Genomic DNA, 27,799 nt, shown 5'->3' with positions numbered 1-27,799 from the left:
CTTTGCTTCCTTGCTATTTTTTTTATAATAACCAATATGCTTGTGGAAGTTTACTTACTTTTTCATTTATTTATGCGTGGTCAAGTGTCGAGAAGGTTGTACATTTTCTGAAATTCGTGATGAAATTGTGGATGATGAAATCATTGGATACCCTTTTGATTTTATCCTGGATGGAACAGGTTTAAATCTAAAGAAAGATAAAAAATGGAAAGTTTGTACAACACTTGTAGGCATCAAGAGCAAACTAGGCACATTTGATGTGGAAGAACAATGTTCAAATGTAGTGAAAACAATACCAATCTTTGAAAACATTGAAGTGAATGTGGAGGGACCTATGCATAAACAACCAAGAGTTGAAAATATGTCTTTGTCAGTGGAACAAGCCATATTTGTTGATCCTAGTGTATTGGCATCTTGGGAAAAAAAAGTTAAAAGTTTAATGAAAGAGTTTGTCAATGAGAAAATTACTCTTAAAGTATATTCAGAAAAGGGAGAATCTAAAATAAAGATCCATTGTGAAATTTGTGGCATTGATTATGGAACACGTGATGTATCCTTGGCAGCACGAACAACACGCAACTTCAAAAACCATCATATGAAAACAGGGGCCGATCAACAATGCCTATCAATTCCAAGTGGTAGTGAAATTTCTTCATGTAACGAAGTACAACAGACAGTGATGGTTGGAGATCAATTTCATATTGATCAAGCAATCAAACTTCTAGATGATTTCAACAAGACACAAGAGCCTAATTTGTTCAAGGTGGTGGAAGCAACACTTGCAGACTATAAGGGCATGAAAAAAGTGAGAGTGGAATGTACACGATGCAATAAATGGTTATGTCTAGTGCCGGCAAGTGGTAATATTGTTAGTTCTCTAAATGAACACATGAAATCAAGGAAGCACACCGCTACTAATACAAATGAGGGTTCACATGAGGAGATTGGGTTGAGGAGTGGCACAGTTGGGAGATCCAAAAAGCCTACCAATAATAAGTCCCAACAAAGTTTGACTAGGTTCTTGGTCCCATTGTCACCATTAGTATTACATAGGGGTTCTATAAGTGTAGATCCTTCTACTTCATGTATGTTAATTAACAACTTATACTAAACTTGAATATGAATTTTTATATTATTTTATTTATCTTACTTCAAATTTATTTGTTTGTTGTCATCTTATTACAACTCAATTATCTCCCTTGTTACTACAATGTTGGGGGTATTGGTATCCTTATATTGATAGAAATGGGGAGAGATTGGAAACAAAGGTCCTAATGGATGATCAAAGGGGTGGAAAATTATGGGCCATAGAGAAGCATACCAAGATCATGTTATGTTATGAGGGTATTGAATGTCGTATTGATGGTACATATAGGCATATTCATTGCCAGAGGGCTTCTGAAATAGGGATCCCATTTGATTCATTAACATGCAAATTTTGTAAGTTGGTTCCAGAATGTGATGACTTCAGGATGCGATTATATTGTGAATCAATGTGCACCAATAAAAGAAGTGAACGAGATATAGGAAAAGGTAGAAGACTCGACTATTTGACTCACAATGAATTGAAGAATGCTGCAAGGGTTACAAATGCTAACCATAGATCAACAATGCGATCTCTTTGGTGGGAGAGGACAAAGGTTGCTACACTCTCTATTAGAATGAGATCCCTAAAGGAAAAGTTGTTTGAATCAACAGAAAGGAAGGATGTCTTTAGGTTTTGCAAGGATGTGTGTGAGGCACATAAGCAAGGAAAATTACAAGGTAAAGATGCAGTTTGGGAATTTGTCAAGGATATTTTTCATAACTTGATGCATGCAAAAGCAGGGAGAAGGTATAGTACATCCACAAAATCCCTTTATGAGATGATCAAGTTATGGGGAGGCCCTAGATTACATAGCTTTATTAGCTTGAATCTAGATGGTCCTTCAATATCTACGAATTTAAGGCAAGTTAGAAAGTCATTAGCATATATCCCAGGGGAGCACGAGCATATTTTTGAGGTGGTCGGAAAAGTTTATGCTTCTTATAAAGCCAAGCATGGTATAGATGGCCCAATTCCTGTGTTGCTCACTGAAGATGAAATAGTGGTGAAAAAATATGTTAGGTGGGTAGCAAAAAGTGATACGCTGGTGGGGTTTTGTGGTACAAAAGAAGAACATCAATTCCAATCACATTTCTTGGTGAGAGTTGGTGACGGAGCTGTAGGCTATGAGATTATAATAGATTCTTTAAGAACAATGTTATTGGCCATCATGCACGTGTTATTATTGCAAAACCTTTACATGAAAGTATTCCTCGTTTGGTTGTGGTTGTTCATCCAACATGCAATAGGTTCAATGCAAATTTTGTTTATCAACAATGGGAAAAGGTAGAATCTATGTGGAAGAAACATGTGGAAAATAATTTGGGACCTATTGTTGGTCATTCCTCGGATGGGGATAGCAGAAGAAGACAACTTATGTTGAAGGATTATTCTTCAACATCAGGTCTTTGATATCAAATTCCTTGGGAAGGGTGGAGGCTAATCGGGTTGTACAATGGTTGCAATGTAACAAGATTGCATGACCAAGATTACATCCACAATGGCAAAAAGCTAGTGAATCCTTTGTTTAGCGGTCGACGAGAATTGGTTTTAGGAAATGATTACATAAGTTTTGGTCATGTCAGAATGGTTTATCACACTTTTAAAGTGGATGATCACAAGCTTAAGGGTGAAGATATAGAGAGGATGGATCGACAAAATTGGGGATCCGCACAACGCATTGCTTCAAGGCATGTTCAGAGGTGTTTGAAAGAGTTGAGAAGTACACCAAGTGGAAAGTTAGAGAGGACACTAGCTACAGATAATTATCTAATGATTGTTGCTGACTACATTGACATCTTTATGTCTCATAGTTTGAGCCTTTGGGAAAGGGTGCGAAATGCTTCACGAGTTCATCATTTCTTCACATTATGGTTATGTTGGGTACAAAAACAATCTCATACTAATGTCAACATAAATTTCATCAGTAGAGAAGCATATCAAGATGTGAAAATTTCTTGCCATTTTGCAGTTTTGTTGATGAGATTGTTTCGAGATCATTACTCTAACTTTCCATGTGAACTTCTTTAGTAAAGTTGGTGGGATGGTTGGAGTGGAGAGGGCCTATGATTTCACTGACTTGCTTCATGCTGTTGGAACCCTTAATAGAGTTGCTGAAGAAGAATCAAATCCCCAAGGGCTTCATTTTAATAAATCTCATAAGAAGCAAGAAAGCATTTGGAATAGATTGCACCAAGAAACAATACAAAACATTGATATATTGTTGCAATATGATTCAATATCCACAAACGCTAAAATTGTAGAAGCCCTTAAGATTGGATTGAAGGATGCACAAGACATTTTATCAACTCTTGGAATGCAACCAGAAAATTACACTCAATATTCTTGGTGGGTTAAACCATGGACAGAGGAACAAAATTATCCAACATTCCAAATTGTGGATGAAGTAGTTGATGCTTCTCCACTGAGTTGTTCCAACTCTATATTCCAATATTCATCATCATTGGTACAGAATGAAAGTGAATTTCAAATAATGGAAAGTGAGTGGAGACACGAGTTGGATGAAATTTTAGATTCCATTGATGAAAATGGAAGCAAAACGATAAAGCCAGTTGTGGATCTTGATGGTAAGGATATGTTTAAAGCATGTTTGGTTAGTTAGTTGAATGGAAATCTGACATTATCGAAAGATAGGTTGACAAAAGTGAGAAATGGGGTCTACTTTAGGCGAGATGGGAAGGCTCCACAAAAGGGTGTTTCAATTGGCTTTGGAATTGGATCAGATTGTGGGGTGTTGTTTGAAAGCAACTCAATTCCCCCCACTAAACGTACTGCAAGAAAAGGTGTTCCTCGAAGTACAAAACAAGGTGTTTCTTGTGGAACGTGGTACATTGGAAGGGTTCAAAGAATAAGGAAGAAAGATGGTAATAGGGTGTTTGATTACCATAATGACATTGACCTTTTGGATAGATTAGAAGGCATCGAGCTTCAATTATGTTGGTATAGTAGAATAAAGGGGAAACACATGTATAATTATGATTTGACAGATCATGCATTTGTACAACTTGAATCTGTTATAGCAATCACAAACTTATCATACAATGCTAGGAATGATACATACAAATTAGAAGAATGTGATTACAAAGCTTTTTCAGATTTTGTGAAAAATTTGAACAAGGTAGATTTTCAAAACATTCTACTTTCTCTTTCCTTATGTATTTCCATATGTTGGATCATTTATAAATAATTATTGGTTGTATTTTTGTTGATTTGTTCGTATGAATCTGATGTTAATTTTGTACTTTTTGGTTTTAGGTCTAGTGAATAGTTCAAATGGTGAATGTTCGGGACGTGGTTCGGGATAACTCAACCTTTTTTTGCTACCTACTTTTTGGTGTAAGTTTCTTTCACTAGTCATTCATCCTTTTGTAGTTGTGTTTCATTCAAATGTTAATTTGGTCCCTCTGAAGTTGGTCCATTTAATCATGAAAAACAAGAAGAGGTGGTTCCTTTTTCATGAATATGTTTTGTGGATAAGTATGTGGTTCTTCTCACTAATGTTAACATTTTCCTTGAATTTTTAGATTAATGGTTCGCTTGCTAGAAAGGATATCAAGGATCTAATGGCACAAGCTTTAGTCATGATGGTTTTTGCTCACTCAAGTCAACAAATTTACACCATAGCAACATCTAGCACATGAAGTGCATTTTATTTTGAATGTTTATGTGGTAGTTGGCTTTCCTATTTTTTAAATTGGACATATAAATCAGAGTTTGTAGTTCAAATGTGCCATCAGAGTCTTTTTGGAAGTAATTATGTTTTGGTCATCCGCATGGGGTCTATAACAGTTAAATTGCATTTGGTTATTATTGTCAATTGAGTCCTCAATCATATTTTGGGCATTTCCTTTCAGTTCTTTCACTAAATGACATTAACATTAATTAATATATGTAAAGAATTTTGGACATGTGATGGTAGTTTGTTTTTAAATTATTTGCAACTTTATTGAGATATGTGCTTCTGGTAGATTGTTTGGGTGATGGCACTTTGCTTTCTTATTTTTGCCTACATTGATATACATGTGTTTAATGGACCTTGCAATGTGTGTGTATGATCCAAGGGCTATTTTAAGGTGAATCGTATCTGATTTTTTGCAACTTTTGGATTGAAAAGAATTTGATAGGGTGAATGGTATTCAAATTTTAATTGATTTTATTTTTCCAAAGAAAGAATGGATACGTTTCTATTTCATGGTTTGGAAAAGGAAAATACATAGCAAAGTGCTTATAGCATGACATATCACCTCCAAAAAGGAAAATAAGGCCACTTGGTGGCCACTTTTCACAAACATTCATATAGAATATACCTATGATCTCTCCCGGGAACATAACTAGAAGAAAAAAATATGCATTGTTGAGTGAGGCAGGTTGTCAACGGGAGGTGTTGTAGAGCTAGTTCCCAGTTTTCTATTGCTTATTGGTCTCTCCATTATCCCAGAATCTCCAATATGGTTGGTAAGATTTTAGAATTCTTGAATTTATGTTTAAGGTCAGGATCACGCTCAGTTATGGCTTCCTTATCAATTTTGGAGGGGTTTGATTGTTCAATAGTTACTGAATGATTTGTGTTTGTATTTTCAGCAAACCAAAATTGGAATCGAAAATAGGGTGGCGAAGCCCAACAAGCCCATGGCTAGCAAAGGTATTTTATAGTATTCTGTTGTCCAAAAGGATTAGAATCTAACCTTTGGACTTGTTGTGGCCACACGCACCACCCTATAAATTCTTTTTGTTTTCAAAAGCTGTTTCTATTGGAGATAAATAAATGAATCTAATTTCATTTCCAATTTGAGTCATTCGAATCCGTCATCAAACGAAAAAGCTATGCTTAAAATATCCTCTGTTGTTCTAAGTGTGGAAATCGAAAATGATTTTGTTATGCAGGTTGTTCTAAGTAAAATTAACATATCATATCATGGAATTTTCAAAACATTTTTCTTGGTGATATAACTTTGAATTAGCTCTCATTTGGATTTTGAATCACTCAAATTGGACCAAAAACAAAGGAGTTGTGATTAAAACACTGCTGGTTATTATGGTCGACCACTGCTCCCCCGTAGGTGACATATATTTTTCTTTCTTATTTTTTTTCGTGGATTTGTTTTACAGAGTAACTACTGCTGTTCCCTAAAGAGAATAATATTTTTTCAAGTGTTTTTGCTGTTCCCTCCAGGGAACAACTGCTGTTCCCTAAAGGGAACATCACCTTTTTGGAGTGTTTTTTGTTGTTCCCTCAAGGGAACAACACTTTTTTGAGTCTTTTTTTTGAGTTTTCGCTGTTCCCTCCAGGGAACAACACTTTTAGAGTTTGTTGTGGCCACAACCACCACCCTATTAAAACCTGCTCTGGGGGCAAATTTGAATGGGTCCCTTGAGAAGTTTGATCTTTCGTCTCTTCGAATGATAACCGTAGTTGTCAGATGGAATTATGTCCTCAAAGCTGAACGATTCAATGGTTTATTAATTATGGTTGCAATCCATTTTTAATCATCAGTCCCCAAAAAATCATCGTTCCCTCTTGAGATTTAGAGCCGGAAGGACTCATATAACCCCTAGTTGCAGAGTTTGTCTCTTTATGAAAGTTTTTATGAAGGTAAGGTTTGTTTTAGGTGTTTCTGTCATATCTCTCATAATCATAGCTAATGTTGATCATTCATGCAAGCAAGGACCAAGAGAAGAAAAGCAAGGTCAGCGAGCTGATGCATAAGCATCATGAAGGGCTGCAACGAAAGATGCAAAGGGATCGTGAGGTGGTAATAAAATTCGAGAAAGTAACGCAGCCTTTGAATGATCATCGTAGGAACAACATGCCTAGTCCACATGATACCTCTACCAGCTGGATTTTCGTTGCCATGTGTCGTGGCTTTGGGATAGAATGGGGTAGGATGTCCTAAAATTCTGAGAAGACAGGAAGCAGAACAGATGTTGGTATAAGAGTTCTTATGTCGCTTTGGGGACTCTAGATGACACCTCTACACCACCGATGTTGATATTGCAAAGACATACTCTGCAAGAAAGGGATATGGAACCACCACAATGCATAATATAGGAACACTCTATGTTAAGTGGAGGTCCTCTTGATAGCGCAGATCCATCAAGCTGTTGTTACCTCGAGATACACCTTAAATCATGCCAGATGTTCGATGATGAGCGCAATGTCTTCATTTGCCTTCAGGAAACAATAGGGAATAATGTTCAGTCGATACAGATGCGAAGAGATGGCTTGCAATCATTCTTCTTTCCATTGGCATCCATTCATTTCCTCTAGGAAATAAAATGATCTAGCAAATGTGGCCTCAACGTGTCAATGGTTTCATTGACCGTTCTATGTTTGTATATTTTAATTTGTATATTGAAAAGAACAGGAAGGTGGAAAGTCATGGAAGACCGAGGGTCAGTTGTCTTGCTGCATAAGTATTACCTCTGGATATGGGTAAGGGACTTTTTTTTGGCAGAAGAGGGGTCGATTTTATTATGCTAATAAAGAAGACTGTTTCGGTCAAGAAGAAGCCTTTCGCAGTTTCAGTTTTTATGTTAAGAATGAGAGTATTGTCGCTGGCATGAGGATATATGTTTTGTTTTGTGCACAGTAATGACAAACAGTTTATGACTAGTCTTGGTTATCCGAATATAATTCATTATCATGGTTAATTCATGAGCATACTCCTATTTGAAACCATATTAAACATCAGTTGCAAGTTTGATTTGTAGGAAAATGAATGTGTATTCCTTTACGAATGGTTAGACTGCAATTAAGCTTAAATACAACCTTGTTCATCGATGAACCTAGTAATTGATTCATTGGGACCTGGAATCCATATATGATGTTTAATCTCTTTTAATTAGGCTCTTGCAGGATAGGTTAGAGTAGTTAAGATTAACACAAGTAGGTAGAATCAGTATAGGTAGAGCATGGTGCATATAGGTTAGTTGTTTCTTTTGTTGATTTAATTGAAGTCTTCTTCTAGGAAGCAATCTTTCAACACCCATAACAGTTTACGGGATCCTTTAAAACCCATTGGAACTAGCCACCCAAAATGAAAGCGGATCTAATTGGGGTCTGCGATCGGGTTGGTTCCCTTTGTTGGCATAGCGAAAATTCGTAGTGTCAACAGGACTGTAACACATTCTTCTTGTATGTGTTCAACCACTTATCAATTTATCTTATTTATGGGTACGATGTGACTATGTTACAAGAGATACAATTTGCTTATGTTATAAACAAAATATATTTATATGGTTTATTTTGTAGGATCTATACAAACATTCATGCTTTGAAGCCCAAATTGAAGAGTAAAGTGTCAATTTCAGAGTCTATTTGTTATGAAACCAGCTCAAGAAAAGATAGAAAAGAAAGATCAACGCCTTAGAATTCAGCCTCTTCGAGGGGGCATCCTCCTTTACATTACATGAATGAACAATTCTTGGATGATACAAATGAAAAGACCTCCTTTCTATATATAGGAGTCTAAGGGGTTATAACATAATCAGAGCCGACATAACAATAATAATGTAAGGGCATAATAATAACAATAGTGGGCTTCTATGGGGCACAATAGTAACAATATGGGCACTACATGGGTACATCAATATAATAAGTGGGTTATACTAATAACAATAAGGGGTTACACTAGTAGTATAGGGGCCTAACATGCCCCTCTCCTTCAAAAAGCGTTGTCCTCAACGCTTGAGTAGTTCTTGATGCTTCTGTATAAAATTATTGTCCTCCAATGTGGAATATTCAGCGGGTAAGTTTTTCCACTTGATGAGATACTCTGAAATTGATCGATTTCATAGCTGTCGGGTTCTTGTTTCTGTGACAGCTCCAGGTTCCAATATGATTTTTCCTTCCTCTTCAATTTCTGGCAATATTGCTTGAATTGGGATCTTTTGCAACTTTTGAATAAGTGGCCATACTTCTTCGTCCTTCTTCCATTCATCCCTTGCTTCATTTATCCAATCTGGTTGGATAATATAAATAGCACAAAACAATGCTTCCACATCCTCATCCTTGAAGAGTCTTCCCATTCGGTAAGGTCGCCATTTTTTGAGTGCATGTAGTATTGCCAACATTTCCTTCTCATAAATAGCTTGCTTGAGATGTAGCAGTAAAAATACCCAATCACCTATATCAAAACATTTTGCACTACGATGTTGATCTACCTGTTGTTTCGTTTGATTTTGCACCGAAGTGGCGTTATCCTTTAAAAGTTGGAGAACTTGCTGTTGATGCTCGATGTGATCTTTCTCTACTTGACCCTTCTTCTTTTTGATATGTCCTTCTATCTTTCGAGGAGTGGTAATTTCTTCCAGTCCTTTACAAGATATGGTCGGATTCATTTCTTGATGCTCGATGTGATCTTTCACTTCTTGAACATTTTTCTTCTTGATGTGTCCTTCTATCTTGATAGTTTGAGGAGTGGTAATTTCTTCCATTGAATTACAAGATATTGTTGGATTCATTTCTTCTTTCTCGATGTGATCTTTCACTTCTTGCACCTTTTTCTTCTTGATATGTCCTTCTATCTTGAGAGTTTAAGGAGTGGTAATTCTTGCCAATGCTTTACAAGATATGGTCTGATTCATTTCTTCTTTCTCTGGGGTGGTGTCCTGGCGTATATCCTCTTCTTTTGATGTTTCTTGATCCTTTTCTTCCTCCTCTTCATATTCTATGTAAAATAATTTCTTCTCAACACACCTATGACCTTTAGTGCATTTTCTATCACAATTGTAACAAAGCCCTTTTTCTCTTTTTTCTTCCAATTGTTGTGGTGTAACCCTTGTAGGTTGTGGAAGGCTAGGAGAAACAACACTTCCATCTTTATAGTTGTGAGGGGTATGCTTCCTGGTTTCCATAATTTTTCTTTCCATTATGTCACAAAGCCCTTTTACTCTTTCCAATTGTTGTGGTGTTGCTCTAAAGAAGGTGTTGCTCTTTGTATCCTCATAAAGTGCTATCATTTCCTCCGTGAAAATTGACCATGTAACAAGTTTTTTACGAGAACAAAGCCCTTCATACCATAAAAATTGATCTGGTTCTAAATATGAAGATGCAATACATACCTTCTGTAACAGTTGTACACCATGTAGATCAAAATATTGCTCCATCTGAAGTATCCAATTTACCGGATCCTTGCCATCAAACTTCCTCATCTTGCTTTTTCTTGATTTTAGGAGCTCGACATTGAAACGACTGTAACTCTGTATTTTCAGATCTTTAAGTTCTGAAATTCTGAACTATAGTAGCCCTCTGTGTCCTCTTTGCAATGCCACCAGTCTGATCCAAATTTGATTCTCTAAGAAAGAGTTATGCACAATCTCCCAAGATGACCTGATTATAGAACTTTTTAGAAGAGCGAAATTGTATGAAGTGCCACATGTCACTGTTTCAACCTTTGTATCTGAAAACTTCCTACAAGAAACTACAGTCCGTCCTCTTTCTGTACCTTCTTACGAAATTTCAATCCGATCCCCAGAGAGAAAGTTATGATGATTTTCCCCAGGTCACCTGTTTTGAATGTAATTCAGGAGTCTGCAAAAAGACCAACTTCCTCAGATCATATCTCCGAAAATATCGTGCGAAAAGCTCTGAAATTCGGACCCAAGGTTCAGCGACAATTCTTCTCAAATGGGTTTTGTTTTGCGACTTCGGAAATGTCACAGAAAAAAGTTATAGCGAAAATGCCACGATGACCTGTTTGGAGCAGCGAAACCCTAGAATCCAAAGCTCTGATACAAAATGTTATGAAACCAGCTCAAGAAAAGATAGAAAAGAAAGATCAACGCCTTAGAATTCAGCCTCTTCGAGGGGGCATCCTCCTTTACATTACATGAATGAACAATTCTTGGATGATACAAATGAAAAGACCTCCTTTCTATATATAGGAGTCTAAGGGGTTATAACATAATCAGAGCCGACATAACAATAATAATGTAAGGGCATAATAATAACAATAGTGGGCTTCTATGGGGCACAATACTAACAATATGGGCACTACATGGGTACATCAATATAATAAGTGGGTTATACTAATAACAATAAGGGGTTACACTAGTAGTATAGGGGCCTAACATAGCGAAAATTCGTAGTGTCAACAGGACTGTAACACATTCTTCTTGTATGTGTTCAACCACTTATCAATTTATCTTATTTATGGGTACGATGTGATTATGTTACAAGAGATACAATTTGCTTATGTTATAAACAAAATATATTTATATGGTTTATTTTGTAGGATCTATACAAACATTCATGCTTTGAAGCCCAAATTGAAGAGTAAAGTGTCAATTTCAGAGTCTATTGCTTTAAATGAAGGCCAAAGAAATACCCTCGTGACCTCTCCTACTCCACTTCTACCACTCCAAACAAATATGAGAATAATATTCAAGATCCAAGCATAATTGTCGCTTCAACAGAAACTATAGGAGTTGGTGCATCAACATTTCACAAGAAGAAGAATCTAGCTTCTACTAGAGTGCACATTGATAAGAAAAATCTAGATTCAATTTAGGAGGGCATGGTAGATTCTGAATTGTATGATATGTACTTTTCAACTATAACAGATGAATATTCTAACACCAGGCTTTGTAATGTGTCTTAACAGTGGTATTAGGTTTTTCACAATAGTCATAGGTTTTCTCTAGTGCTTTTACAAAGCTTTTTCTGACCAGTGCTTAACAAGCTGACTTGGCTCTAGGTCTATGGAGTTGTTTCATAGATTCAATTTATTCTAGCATGATGATATGCAGGTGTTTGTTGTAGCATGGTTTCTTTTGGACTATAGAGGCCATCTACAACCTCTTTGTTGATGCATTTCTAGTTCAAAGATGGATTGCAGTCAGTGTTATTTTGGTTATATGCACCTTTACTTGTTATATATATGAGAAACTTTGCATATTTGTGTATAACAATTTAGATTCATATTGATGTACATGAATATTTACATTTTTTTTTTGAAAAAAATGAATATTTATGTAATTTTTGGTTCACTAGTCTTTTAGTTTGGTTTTTCTCCGATTATCAATTTTGGGGTCAACTGGTTTGATGACTGGTCCAATTATGATAACATTGGTTCATTGTCCATTGATCATTTTCAATTTTAACTTTTGAGTCTTGATTTTTGATACTAATGACCTTAGACCAAGTCTTTGACTCATCACCTTTTACTATTTCTAAGTTTGAGTAATTTCAATTTACTAGTCTAATATTTATGCTTTAGTATCTACTATTGAATCATTTATGATGTGTGAATCAATATATTTCGTTATTGAATTTAAATTTGAATCATGTTTATAACACACACACACATATCCTGACATCCCCCTATCCCCTTGAATCTTGGAAACTAGGTGGAACATTAGTTGTAATTGCTTGATATTTGTTCACTGAATGAATGCTACCTCTTGGGTATGACTCTATAGTATTGATTTTAGTGTCATGGTTGAGTGTATTGGTTGATGGGAGATGTTGTTGATGATGCCACTTTGAGTTTAGAGAACCAAACCTTTATGACAAGATTCATATGTGGAATCCTGAGTTTTATAAGAAGGCTAAATAATTAGTCTTCATAGAACATCTGAAAATGAAATCTAAAATGTTCACCAATGCACTCATGTTCCTGTAAGTTTGGTCTAGGGGTCAACCCTGACTCTTGAGCATTGCAGGAGTGTTACATTACTCCTTAAGCTCACCCAAGAATTCTATCAATCTTCCTCAGACTTCATTCTTGAGTTAAGCATAGATCTGGGCAAAAGAGCTATGGCAATGTATTGTGGATTGGCTGGAATAGTGAAATCTTTGATCTCTACCTTATGGAATCCTCATACCCTATCTAATGAGAATCTTGAAGGTTTTTGTTCTACTTTGGAGTCTTGGAGTGCAGAATTTAGATATGACCATTTATAGACTTATGGGCCAACTCCTCAATGTTTATACTTGCTTGGATGAGGAATTATTATTATGAATTATCTTCAACAAAATAGACCTTGGAAATCTGAAATTGGCAGGCCATATTTGGGTTAGCTTGAAAATATGGAATCAGCGTGCCTAATTAAGATTGGTAGTATATATATGTGTGTATTTATGTATGTATTCAATTTGGGATGAAAATCCAAGTCCAATCCTTTTTGGGACAACATGTATGTTCACCTCTCATGTATATATAGGTATTTTTATCTGACAAAATACAGACACATGCAGCCTAGAAAACTGTAGTTGATGGGCCATGAGTTGGAGCGTAGGTTGGTCATGGAAGATTGGATGTGTCCTCATCCAAGGCTTGCAAGCATAATTATTTATGTATCCTTAAGCTAAGGGAGAGCATCCATTACAACGATAATGTAATGGGTGTTATCACCAAGAAATTCATGGATGAAATGACAAATTTGTACACAGGTTTGAGGACTTGTAAGTATTTATTTGGTCTTACTGTGGTCTTGCTACAGGTTGGCTATGCATGTACTTACATAGCTAAATAGGCCATCATATCATGGAACTTCTCACTCAAAAAGGAATAAGAGTCACACCAGACCTCTTTCTCCTCGTCAGAGTATCTAATAGAGACTATTCTGTGATGGTTTCAGAGGCTTTTCGTGGGCTTTTCTTTTGGTGAAAATTGGGCATCATCGTGGCATCACCTAGACCTGGAAATGAATTTGCAATGTGGGAGTCTACTTCCAATGCTCTTATGCCTAAAGAAAGTGTTAGCCATCTAAGCCAGCGGATTCAAAAACTAGATACAAGCTGTAATGGCGAAGATTGTCTCTTGCCTCAGAAAAGTACTCATGGTGAAGTTATCACTTGCCTAGGTATAGTTTTGCATATGCATAAATTATGTAGTTAGATTATATTCCTAGAGGTTTCAATTCAGAATTAGCAACATTAAGAGATGCATTGTGACCTGATAAGCAGCTACAGTAGCATGGTAAGCTAAGCAGCCACTGGTTGTTGAAGAAATTCAAGTAGATCGACCACAGGCTATGGAAGTTCGTATCAAAATCACCCACACATCCCTCTGTCATACTAACATTACATTCTGGAATGGCGGTGTAATCAGTAATGTGGTTTCAAGCTTGTTATGCTATATATTTTCCATGGAGGTTGTGGAGCTTGTTATGCTTGTTATTGGTACTCATTGCTGGCCATAACTATTTTACTTCAAACGGATTATGTATGTTTGCAGGATGAAAACATGCAAACTTTTCCTCGCATACTTGGACACGAGGGTGCTGGGTAAACCTTTGTTAGTTACAGTTAATATGAGTTTGATTATATGTTTTTCGAACAAATTACGAAATAAGAGCATACAATTTATGATTGCAAGATAGTAGAGAGCGTGGGAGAAGGCGCGATAGATATTAAGGTTGGAGACCATGTAATTCCCTTGTTCACAAGAGAGTGTGGAGATTGTGTGTTCTGTAAATCTAAGAAGACTAATCTGTGTGATAAATTCAAAATCGATCTCACAAGAAAAGTGATGAGAAACGATGGAAAGATGCGTTTCTCAATCAAGAGATTGCCCATTTACCATTTCATATCCACTTCTACATTTAGCGAATACATAGTTGTTGACTATGCTTGTGTTGCCAAAATCAATCCAAAGGCTCCACTAGACAAAGCATGCTTGTTTGGTTGTGGAATAGCCATTGGTATATTTATTGTGACTTTTTTTATGCATCTAAGCCTCAATATTGGAGCTACAATATTCAACTTACAATTAGAATGAGCAATATCTCTTTTGATTGTTCAGGTGTTGGAGCTGTTTTCAACACAGCTGACATCCAAAGTGGATCAACTGTGGCCATTTTTGGCCTCGGTACCGTTGGCCTTGCTGTCAGTAATATCGTCCTGACACTAGTTCAGTTTTATGTGATATTCTCTACAAACGATTTCAGATTTCATGATATTCTCTAAAGTGTACTCATGATGTTTTCATGGGCACTCTGTAGGTCACAGCAGGTGCAAGAATGAGAGGTGCCTCCAAGATAATTGGTATTGACACAAATTCAAGCAAGTTCATCAAAGGTAAAATGGATTCTCCTATGAAGATTATACAACCATACATTTTCTGAGTCCTAATTATGTAGAACCAACTAAACTGAATATCATCATAACCGAGACCAGGGAATTAAGTAGAAACTCACCAATTAACTTCATTTCCAATGCAGCAAAAGCCTTGGGCGTGATTGAATGCATTAATCCAAAAGACCATGAAAATCGCATTCAAGAGCTAAGTTAAATGTTTTTTTGCTTAATAAAATGTTCACAGATTTATCTTTGGTTCACGATAAGGAGAAATTTATATTTATGTCAGGTAATAGCAGAGAAGACACAAGGAGGTGTGGATTATAGCTTCGAATGCATTGGAAATACAGGTGTTTTGTATCAGTCTTTCTTGGCTACTCGGGAGGTAAAACAACTAGTGTTTTTCCCTTTTTAAATAGTGATGTAGATTGATGGAGAATCATTATCAGCTGCAACTATTACATTAGGAACAATTATTCCATAAATATCATTAACATACAGTTAAAATAAATATCAGTAATGGACAGTTACAAAAAATTGAAACTTTAATTTTATATAATTAGAAAACAAATTGTTAACCAAACCATTCGAACTAAAATCTCTTAGAATCTCTCTCAATTCTATATAATTGAAAAATAAATGGTTTCCCAAACCACTCTCACTAATTTGAAAACCGTTCTCTTTACCAAGTCATCTCATTCAAAGTTTCATCATCCTTCTCTTTATTGACATCCTGGATTAACTGCTAAAAAACCCCTGAGATTATATCTATGTTTTCCTGTTCTAGAGTCACAACTTTCAACACCTTGAATTTTAGGCTAGGCATCCCAACTTTAAGATATTTAAGAACCCATCTCAATCCCTCATCTCCCACATCTGCATCATAATTTTTTTGTGTCAGTATCTGAGTCTTCAGTAGCTTTAGGTGATACTGAAAAGGAAGCATCTGTAGATTGTCCATTCCACTGCAAGTAGACATGAAGTAGACCACCTGCTCCTTGTATTTCTGATCACTGTCTTTTGTTATGAAAATTTCAAACAAAGGAACGCCTGGAGCTCCTGTAGCCAGATGCCTTGCATTGTAACCCTTGGCAACAAATCTCTCATGTTGAGAATCAATATGGACGGTTCTGCCATATGGATCATTTGCACCCTCTGCCAAACTAGCCCACCATCCAATGTCATGTTTAATCATTCCTTGTAAACCTAGAGTACAATGATCATGTGATGGCACCAATATAGGATCTGAAGTGCATGAATAGTTCCCTGAAACAGAATTAGCCCAATTTGAAGAAGTGGAATATTTCTCAATAATGTGTAATGCCTGGATTTAGCCTCCTATTTCCTCTGAATACGGATGAAATCTTCCTTTCACCATATAATTTCTTTGCAACACCTCGAATCTGGTTCAGAAGCCCAAAATTGTGGAAACAACAGAGCCCACCCAATGCAAGAGTTTGATTGGGTTGCAGTTAACAGGATAAACTAAACCATGAGAGGTAGAAAGAAGTGGTGGTTTCTTTGATGATCTATGTTGTGATTTGGAGTGTGGCCGAGAACTAGTAGACTTGGGAGATAATTGGAGATTTGAAAACCATCATAATAATAATCCTGTATAAAATCTTGAGAGCAACTGCAACCTTAAACACCAATTTTTTTCCCCATATAAATAATTTTTAACAAAAATCTATATGTGATAACAGGTCTGAGGTAAGGTTTTAGGGCCACAGGTGCAACATTGCATGGAGGACTATTTGAAGGCCGAGAGGCCTATTGTAGGGCCTTCTCTTCAAGTTGCAGGTGCACAGAGACTAGCGCAGGTGGAGAAAAGGGTGTTAACCCTTGAACAAAGTTTGGAGCTCTTGCTGTAGCAAAACCGTGGGTTGTAGGGTGCCTTGTGTAGGTTTCCAAAGACTAAAACAATGAGTGGGAAGGCTATAGGGGTCTATTTTACAGCTACAACATAATTAAATTAGAGTTGTCAGAATATATTAGCTCAGAATTATGTTTTCAACATTTGCTTGAATTAGAGGCAACTAAGTTGGACTAAATCTTGCGTTTTATAGGCAACTAAGTTAGACTAGAGTTGATCAAAACCTTTTTAGCATGGAATTTTTTTTCAAACTTCTGTTTGTATTAGATACAACAAAGTTTGATCAAACACTGCATATTTCTGTTGTCTTAGAGTAAGTTCAGAGGTTTGAAAGAAAATTGTGTGCCTTCTCTTCAACTGATTCTGCCATAGCTATTTATTGCAACTTATTGTGACATATTGGTAAAATGATCATTATTTTAAAATAATTTGTGTTTTTAGAATTGATAGCTGCTGCGAAATTATCTTTGGACATGTTAGTAGTTAAAAAATTTCATGTAGCAAAATCAGGGATAACTGGTTTATCTTTGAAGATTCTATAATATATGTCATGGAAGGTGATGTGAGTCCTATTGGTCCTGCCCAACTTGAGCTTCCAAGGTAATAAGAAGATTCTTGCACTTGTGCTTTTATAAGTCCTCAAACCTTGTTGGCCTTTTATAACCTCTAGTTTGCAAGTTTTCCATAGAAGCTTTGGGATATTTGTAATCATGGTTGTATATAGAAAAAATGGTTGTTCTCTATTCTAATCTTGACACTGAGAAAACAATATTAATTGAAGTGCTATATAATAATATTAACTGAAGTGTTTATATAAACAACTAGCTTAATCCCTTGGGAAAGAATAGTGAAAGGATCATTTTCAATTTTTGGCGAAGCTTTTCTCCTATTATTTCCTCCTTGAACATTTAAGTTCATCTTGTGAGCACCTTTATTCATGTAATCGTTATATAAAATCTTGGAAGTCTGATCCCATTCTTCTCAACTGGTTTTAGAATTTGAAAGTCCCATATCATGCTTTTCAACTGATTTTGGAATTATAGATGTTTTCTCTAGTCGAAATGTCTACATGGATGTTTTGTGGTGGGTCTTTTTTGTAAATTTGATCTTGCATAGGTTGCTTGGTTATAGGGTGATAAGGATCTTGGTTCTTGGTGTTCAAGAAACTACTTTAAAATTGTTTAGCTTAAATTTTCAAGTGATTCTCTGATTATAGAAATTCTAGGGTCATTCCTATTTCAAGGAAGTGATATTAGTCCTTAATATTGTTTCTAGGGTCGTTTCTATTTCCTATATGATGTTAGTTCCAATGTAATCGCTCATTATTTAAAATAGACCTTAAGGAGAAATCCATTATATCTAGCTTGAGTGGGCCTGATGGTTAAGAGCATGCGTTTCCTCCTAAGAGGTCACAGGTTCAAAACCAGAGGGGGTAGAGTATGTATGCCTTTATTGACTTAGTGGTCAAATCACTGTGTGGAGGTGGGTCCCTTGTTGCACAAGTAAGGGGGTCTCATACACCAATGTCGTGTCTGGCTTGGTTGTGACCTTAAAATTGGATAATCAAAATATCTTCTAGAAATTTTAGAATTGTATTTCAAAGGTATGAGAGTGCAAGGAAGCCTTATCTTTAGTGAGGTGCATGATAAGGTAATGCTTGCCTTCAACATGTAGAAAATCTTGTAAGCATTTGGAGGTTTAATTTAGAATACATCATTGTTTTGAGCTATCCAAATGGAGCAGATCACCTCTACAACCAAAATATTGTCTTATGTTCTAGTTGTAGTCCATTCATTTAATTCCTATGTGTTATCTCCAATCCATTGTTGCATTTTACATAGTCTATGAGTGATAGCCCTTATCTCATTGGTGAGATGACAGTGAATCAAAAGGTTATTTCATGCTTTCGTGTTATTCCCTTAAGAGCGCATGTGTTGGGACTTTTCCATCCTCTTCTTATAAGCATGTCTAGGTTGGGATTGCACCCTTGATTTGAGATTTGGGGCCCCAACCTAGGTTGTAGATAGTTTTCTTGCATCTAGAGGGTCTAGACTTGTGCTTGAACACCTTATTTGGTACAAACCTATTCATGAAGATTCATTAATTGGTTTTTCATCATCATATAGATCAATTTATATGTTATTTTATATACATGCACATAATCAATCTTCCTAAAACACGGTTTATCTTTGTGTGTCTTAGACCATTAAATGCCACAAATCATAGTTAGATGTGCTTGAGTGTGGGTTAAGTAATTGCATTGTGGGAGAACTAATATGCATTTACAATGTATATCAAAAGAAGAAAGGTGCATTGCAAAATGCATGGGGGTCATAAGAGAGGCATCATGTCACTATACAAAGGATATAAAAATAAAAGGGTATAAAAAATGTGAACAAAACAATGGATACATACAATATTTAGTGAAAATAGGGGTTTTTTAAATTGGGAAGGTGTATGATCCGGATTTAAGCAGGAATGCAATAGATTACAGAGATAACCATAAATATAGAGATGCAATAACCATAAAAACAGAGATGCAACAGAAATAATACTTCATTTCCTTAATGGAGAACACTGAAATATGCTTACAAATAGAAATAACCCAGCTAGGGCGATGGTAGCTTATCTCTGAGAAGAGATGTGTCGGCTACATGCCTCTGAACTGTTTCAAACTGTCTTTACAATGAGGCTCGAAGGCCTATTTATTATTGAGAAACAATGGAAAACCCTTAACATTCCAAAACCTAACCCTAGAAGATGAAACGCCAAACTATGGGCCCCGTTTGGGTAAATTGGTACATCAACTTCCCGGGGTCGTAACTTTGGCATACGATCCCCGTTTGACGCGCATGATAGCCCATTGGAAAGATCTCTCTGAGGACTACGACGGAAAAGACGATTTCTTACCAAAAAATTCACAGAGTTAGATTTCCCAAAAAACGTCGTTTAGGGCCTCAAAACGGCTCCGGAAGTTTAGGACCCGAAAAACTGCTAAAAATAGTAAACTGCGCTATAATTAAGGAAACTGAAAAACTGAAAGAGACAGTTGTGGGGCTCCAAATGGGATAGGTGGGTGGCCACCAACATCCACCTGGATCATTCCTCCCCCCTTAGGAAGCAATGGTCCCCATTGCGTTGAGTTCCTCTTTGAGATGAGGAAGCTTCTGCTGAGCTAGGTCTCCAGTGAGCTGTTCTGCAATCTCTGATGTGTCCAGAAAGGGTGGGAAGCATGGTAGGCGATGGTCCACATTGAACAATCGGTGCAAGCGAAGGAATGGAGGAATGTTGTGCTTCAAAGCATTGTTTCCCACAGCCTTGTTATTGGTGTAAGGACCATGTCGAAGCGGTCTGAGTTTCTGATGGGTTCTGGTAAGGTGTTCTCTCTGCAGATGTAACCAAACTTTTTCGCCCACCTGAAACTTGTGTGGTACCCCTCTGGGTAAGGAGAAATTGTTCTTGTGTTCTGTCATGACTGTATCCCTATGTTGCTGCTATTGCGTGGAGGAACCCTTTGCGGGGGTCATGGATGTAGCAATGATCCTCCCCTTACTTTGGGAGCGAACCAGATAGAAAAAAAATTTCCTAGTCTGTGAGATGAGCTTGCTGCCTTTCTTAGCAGTGATCAAAGAGGTGGTGGTATGTGGAGCTACCTCTGGTATCCTGTATAATGAATTATCCAAAGAAATAATGACAGCGTGAGGCCTTGATTCATACACAGCATGTCGCCTCCACAAGTATGGCTGGCCTAATAGTACATCACAAACATCTAGAGGTGTAACATCACACAATACCTCATATGTGAAGGGCTTGATGCCATAGGGAAGGCGACATTGCTGGTGAACTTTGAGATCTCGTCCTTCGTGAAGCCACCCGATACCATACGGTTGTGGGTGTGGCGTAGTTGGTAGGCCCAACCGCTTCACGACCTCTGTTGAAACGAGGTCCTTTTGGCTGCCACTATCGACAATGAATTGCAGCGGCGAACCCTTCACCCACATCTGTGAGTGGAAAAGACGTTCCCCTCCTCTGGCTCTTCGGGCTCATTCTTCTGGATCTTGGCAGTGGCAACAGTGGCGCTAGGATCCGCATCAATGATTTGCTTCCCTTTGCCATCCCCCTTCTCGGGTTCCGGCTCAGAGTCAGAACATGCATCTGATTCGGAAGCCTTCAACTCGGCCACCAGCGACTGCTTGGTTCGACACTCACTTGTGTTATGAGTGGGACTCTTGTGGAACTCACACCACTTTCCTGTGTCCTTCTTCGGCTTCGTGGTGTTGTTCTTTTCTTGTAGCTTAGAGGGGTTGTCTTGGGTCACCCCGCCTTGGCTTTGTCCTTTGGGCTTCGGATTTGCAGATCCAAAGTCTCGCTTCTTCTGTTTGAACTTTTGCTCGATTTTGACAACGTATCGGCATGCTGTGCCGAGTGAGGAGATGTTCAAGAACTCCATCTCTTCCTGGATGTATCTGTGTAGGAAGCCGCGGTATTTGAGTACTAGATGCAGCTCAGAATCTTTGATACCCAACTGTGTGCGAAGGGTATGAAAAATATTTGTGAACTCTGGTACATCTTGGTCTCATCCCTGCCGCAGTGTGGTCCATTTGATGTATTTGTCCTCATAGCTTTTGACAGGGTAGTACTGCTCCTTGATGGCATCCCGGAAGTCATTCCAAGTGGGGGAGGCTGAAAACAGTGAGCCTGTACTTTCATCCTTTTGCTCGCAGTATGTTTCCCACTAGTCCTTGACGTGGGGGGCTGCTTTGAGAAGAGCGAAAACAATATTTTCCCGACTTGAAAATTCATGAACAGAAAAATACCCATCTAGCAGATTTAACCATTTATCTATGGCATCTGCATCTATTTGACCCTCGAAGATGGGGATTTCAAAATTAACTTGTACCTTAAACGGTGTGGCATTTCCAGAGTAGCTATTGGAAGCCGATGCGTCGCCTCTGGGTAGCCACTGAAGGATCTGCGCAAAGCTATCCAACATCGCGTTCCTTTGCCGCTCGAGGGCTTCTTCGAGCAAGATTCTGATAGGATCTCCTGCCCCCTCGTCTTTCTTCTCATCCGCCATGGGAGGTCATCGAGATTTGCGAGGCTGGTCTTGCAAAGGTTCGACCAATTCAAGCCCTAACTCCTTATATCCCGACCTCGTTGGGGACATGCAAAGAAAAACAGAGAAAAAGCAGACCGCTCTAATACCACTGATCCGGATTTAAGCAGGAACGCAATAGATTACAGAGATAACCATAAATACAGAGATGCGATAACCATAAAAACAGAGATGCAGCGGAAATAATACTTCATTTCCTTAATGGAGAACATTGAAATATGCTTACAAATAGAAATAACCCAGCTAGGGCGATGGTAGCTTATCTCTGAGAAGAGATGTGTCGCTACATGCCTCTGAACTGTTTCGAACTGTCTTTACAATGAGGCTCGAAGGCCTATTTATTATTGAGAAACAATGGAAAACCCTTAACATTCCAAAACCTAACCCTAGAAGATGAAACACCAAACTATGGGCCCCGTTTGGGTAAATTGGTACATCAACTTTCCGGGGTCGTAACTTTGGCATACGATCTCCGTTTGACGCACATGATAGCCCGTTGGAAAGATCTCCCCGAGGACTACTACGACGGAAAAGACAAATTTTTACCTAAAAAATCGTGGAGGTAGATTTCCCAAAAAACGTCGTTTAGGGCCTCAAAACGGCTCCGGAAGTTTAGGACCTGAAAAACTGCTAAAAATAGTAAACTGTGCTATAATTAAGGAAACTGAAAAACTGAAAGAGACAGTTGTGGGGGTCCAAATGGGATAGGTGGGTGGCCACCAACATCCACCTGGATCAGTGTATTGGATTAATATTGGTAGGGGGTTAAATAATGTGATTTTTAGAGGTATTTTCCAATATGTAGTCAAATTAAGGGTATTGTTTAGTATGCCATGAACGCACGTGCTATGTCAGTGGTTCAGTGAGTGAAGCCCCGTGGGTCTTCATAATTATCTTTGTATTTATGTCATTGTATATTTTATGTAAAAAACAAAAAGAAGAAAAATAAAAATTTATTTTTCAAGCATGGGTTTCATGCTCAAGAAATTATTATTTTATTAGATAAGCATGTTCTTCATGCTTCTATGATTTGTTGAGTCAAAGAGTAAAAGTCTTATATGGACCTATTGTAAGGAAAAATGATTTTTTTTTTTTTTAAAATATGTAATTTGGATCAAAAACCTCTCGAGATGCCAAGTCGACCTACCTGTCAAAGTCGGCTCTGCCCCAAAGGACATGTCTATTTGCACCCCTCTGGACAGTGTAAATAGAAGATGATTTGAGCTCATTTGGACATAGACAATTCACTTGATTGGTTCTGAAATTTCACAGAGGGAGGAGAGTCGAAGCCTGAGATTGAAGAAGTTTCTCTTGAAGTCTGATTTGTGGAAGTTCTGCCTTATCATATCTTTTATTGAAGATTTGTTGGTGGTCTCTTGCTGATGGATTTGCTGTGTAGAAAGGAGGGTTTGACTTGGCCTCTAGAGATTGAAGTTTCTCTGTGGTCATGGGTTTTGGACATCTCATTTTGATTTGATTCTATAAGAAGAGATTTATTTTGGGTTTTCCCCTTGGAGCCTATATGTTGTGTTTCTTGTGTACTGTGATCTTCATGTTTTTACATTTGATAATTGTTTGATGAAGAAGAATGTAATTAAATTAATAAAAAGTCAACAAATTTCACAAGCAATTATCAAAAAAAGAGAAAACTAATAAAATATGCAAACCTCCCGATTTCTCAACATGGTATGGTATCAGAGAAAGGTGGTTTGAAGTTGGAGGTATGAAGATCACATTCGATTGAAGTCCTTGAAGGATCTGCCTGTGGTTTTACGTGATGAATTTCTATGGCTCATTTCAATAGCTCGTCTTATTCTATGGCGAAGTTCGCACTGTATCTCTGCAATGACTGAGGCAAATCGCTATATCTCTGTGGCGACTATGGTAGCATGCTATCTCTATGTCTATGGCTCTCACACATCTCTGTGGTTTAGTGGTTTCGATCAACTATGAGGCTCTCACTCTTGCATGACTAAGATGACTCGTATAGTCTGTTCTAAGATTCGTTTTTGAAGGCTGGCTCTTACAGTGGCTTGTCCTATTTTATGGATTTAATTTTGTCTCTATGGGCTTCTCTATGAACTGATGGTCATATCACAATAATCACACTTTAAATTGGCTCGTATCATTGGCATGTCTTTGTGCATCGAATTATCTTTGACTCGCTCTCAACATCGCTCCTTGTAATGGTTGTTCTGTTTGCATTAACCTTCAACTATGGCTCGAGCAATTATATTACAGTGTAACTCACAGTCTGTTCTATGGCTCATGATTTGCTCTATCAAATCTGTGACTTGCTTATAATCTATGTCATCATGGAGGATCGCACTTTTTATGGAGCTCGTGGTTCGATCATATATATTTTCTCTAACAATTTGCTTATACAGAGGCTTGTTATATTTATGGCCCGTTCAATACATAATTGTCATAAGGACTCAGAGATTCACATTTGAGGTGGTTCACACCATTTTTCAGAAATTCGATTTTTAAGACAATGTAACATCTCTACAGCTACATCAATATATCCCTGTGCATCATAGCATCCCTACAGTGGTAGTGGCATCACATGTTTATGCACAATGGTCTTGTTCTATGACATCAACATTATATGATCTGTAGCTCGCATTCATGACAATGATTAATTGCAGAACTTTGATCTCGCACTTGAAAATTCACCCACTCTCTCGCAGGATCTGACACTATGACTCAGATTTTTATTTTGAAGTTCACAATTGTTTTTGTGGATCAGACTAAGTCTTTATCCATGTGGTGGTTTTAAAGTTGCTCATTCTGTTATGTGTATATGTGATATATGGGTTAAGTAGCATCGATGACACACTCAACATTTTTCTTAGAACACATTCGACATGTGTTAGTATTATTGTAGGCTGATCCTCTGTGGTTTGCATCTCAGAGACTTGTTTGATGGCTCGCACTATGTCCGCATACACATCTCAATGATGACGAGTATAATAGTAACTTAAATTATTCTCTGCATAAATAGTACTATAGTGGAATTGCATAAAATGACATCGTAAGGCTCTCGATCTTGCAAACCTTGAAGAGTTTGACATTTCAATAGTGGCTTGATATATCTATCTATCTATATATATCTATATATATACATATATATATATATATATACATATATATATATATATATATATATATATATATATATGCACACAACACTCTCGATGGCACCCTGATGTGTGACAAGTTACCCTATCTCAAAATAATACTATGAGGCAACAATCTAAATAACATACAGTAATGATCGATGGACATAACGGCACTCATGCTATTTAGATCTCCTTCCTATACTTAATAAAAGGAAGAGTGACAACAACAAAACTGCCTTGAAGTTTGTACACGAAGAAAGTTTGGAAATTATTAAACCATGGTAATTCAAAATCCAAAGATCAATAAAGTTCATCTTTGCATAACAATCATTACATGGAACATAGACCAAGCTAGCAGCTCAACAAAGGCTCTGTAGTTGGAAAGGTAAGGCACTTGTAATGAAGATATACATTTGCTGAAGAATGATTGGACTTTACACTTGAACAAAAACCAAATCTCGACAAAGAAGAGGTAAAGTAAAGTCGCAAAGGTATGTGCAATTTCTATGTGCATTTCATGTTATTGGTCAAGTTCTTCTAGGGTTTTGTAGTTGTCCTTTTGCATTTTTTTGAAAATATTGAGAATCTAGGGTTTGTAGGCCTTGAAACTTGTGAAGTCCTAAAGACTCTTGGTATTTAGGGTTTTTGTCCCCTATTTCAGATTGAATAAACCTTAGGACCGAAAAACCCTAACCCTAATTAATTGTTCCCTCTAAAAAAACCATAGTTATTTGGAAATGGTATCTAGGGTTTGCAAGGCTAAATGTTCTTGGATACAAAACCCTAGTTTTGAAAGACAAAACCCTAGGACTGAGTGTCTCCACTAAAAATAAAACCCTAATAAGCATTAGATCAAGGAATATCTAGGGTTCGTAACTGGAAACTTAGATTTACACTCTTGAGAAATCATGAAAACCTTAGATTGACAATATTGACATCATGCTCTTGTCTTGGTATATTTTGTTTGGTTGTATTTGTTATTAATTTCAGGCACATAATGAAGGTTGTCAAAATTGTGGAAGCAAGATGAGAAGGATGGAAGAACAAAGTAAAGCAAGACTTGTCCCTGATTGGAAATCCAAGATAAAAATAGTCTTAGAAAGACATACCTAGTGAACATCCGGATGGGATGTTCCTTGAGAGGCTGAGGTGTCCATATGTATGCTTCCCAACATTGTTCTCTAATCATGTGGAGAGTTAGAGCTTAAGTCCTTATTATGTTGCTATTCGACAATATTGGTTATGATGTTGATGCTTGAAGATGGCTTATCAATCCGACTCTTCTTATGAGAATATTTTAATTTGAGAAGTATCCTTGTACTCGCTATGGAATTATGAATACCTCCCTAGTTAAGATGGAGTGTCAGAAAATTTAACAAGGTTTGGATTTCATAATTATCTTTGTACTTATATCTTTGTATATTTTACGTAAAAAACAAAAGGGAGAAAAATACAAATTTATTATTTAAGCATCGGTTTTATGCTCAAGAAAATTATTATTTTATTAGATAGGCATGTTCTTCATGCTTCTAGGATTTGTTGAGTCAAACAATCAAATTCCTTTTTAGACCTATTATAAAGAAAAAGTTTTTTTTTTTTTTTTTTTAATATGTAATTGGTGTTAAAAACCCCTCTAGATGCCAAGTCGGCCTACTTGTCAAAGTCGGCCTTGCCCCAAAGGACATGTCTATTCACACCCCTCTGGATAGTATATATAGAAAGATGAATTGAGCTCATTTGGACACACACAATTCACTTGATTGGTTCTAAAATTTCCCAGAAGAAGGAGGGCCGAAGTCTATGATTGAAGAAGAAGTTTCTCTTGAAGTATAATCTGTGGAAGTTCTACCTTATCACATCTCTTGTTGAATATTTGTTGCTGGTCTCTTGTTGATGGATTTGCTGTGTAGAAAGGAGGAGGGTTTGACTTGGCATATAGAGGTTGAAGTTTTTCTATGGTCATGGGTATTAGACATCTCACTTTGATCTGATTCTATAAGAAGAGATTTTCTTCTCGGTTTTCCCCTTAGAGGGGTTTTTCCCTAGCTTGGACCCTATATCTTGTGTTTCTTGTGTACTGTGATCTTCATGTTTTTACATTTGATAATTTTTTGATGAATAAGAACATAATTAAATTAATAATAAGCCAATAAATTTCACAAGAAATTATCAAAGAAAGAGAAATCTAACTTAATATGAAAACCTCCCGATTTCTCAACATTGTCACCCATGCCTTGCCATATGCACTTTGTTTACGTCTATGATGGAACTCCCTCCATGCAAGTCATTGTGCAAACTTCTCCATGCTCTGTCTCTCTCTTGTCCTCTGTTGCAGTGCGGATGATCCTTAGTTTTGCAATACAACTCACATCTCTTCCACCCAAGTTGTGCGTTTGCACTCCAACCAAAACCTCTCTCTCTCTCTCTATATATATATTATGTGCAATGCAAATCATTAGGCCCTTTGGGAAAATGCATGGCATTTCACATCTCTTCACCTACTTGGTTGACCCTACCTACTCATTGTGCCTATCTCTCACATCAATGTGCCCGATCAACC

At 37.2% G+C, this 27,799-nt stretch overlaps 1 protein-coding gene across 1 annotated transcript; it reads left to right on the top strand.

Moving 5' to 3' along the window:
• Positions 1-361: 361 nt before the first annotated feature.
• On the top strand, positions 362-15,543 carry LOC149167673 (alcohol dehydrogenase-like). Its single transcript, XM_089430556.1, has 7 exons — positions 362-805; positions 14,042-14,231; positions 14,405-14,752; positions 14,854-14,936; positions 15,053-15,128; positions 15,272-15,285; positions 15,418-15,543. Exons 1-7 carry the CDS (start codon positions 362-364, stop codon positions 15,541-15,543), a joined length of 1,281 nt encoding a protein of 426 aa, XP_089286682.1.
• Positions 15,544-27,799: the final 12,256 nt, after the last annotated feature.

The sequence above is a fragment of the Pinus tabuliformis genome, chromosome 5_1 (assembly GCF_031772625.1).
Source record: "Pinus tabuliformis cultivar Carrire ecotype Pingquan chromosome 5_1, CPIR1, whole genome shotgun sequence".
Taxonomy (NCBI): domain Eukaryota; kingdom Viridiplantae; phylum Streptophyta; class Pinopsida; order Pinales; family Pinaceae; genus Pinus; species Pinus tabuliformis.
This window is presented reverse-complemented; position numbering and strand designations above follow the sequence as displayed.

Coding starts and splice junctions, on each gene's coding strand:
- LOC149167673 (XM_089430556.1), top strand. CDS start 362: ATGTCTTTGTCAGTGGAACAAGCCATATTTGTTGATCCTAGTGTATTG. Junction 14,753..14,853: donor TGGTTGTGGAATAGCCATTG/GTATATTTATTG, acceptor TTGATTGTTCAG/GTGTTGGAGCTGTTTTCAAC. Junction 14,937..15,052: donor TCGGTACCGTTGGCCTTGCT/GTCAGTAATATC, acceptor GGCACTCTGTAG/GTCACAGCAGGTGCAAGAAT.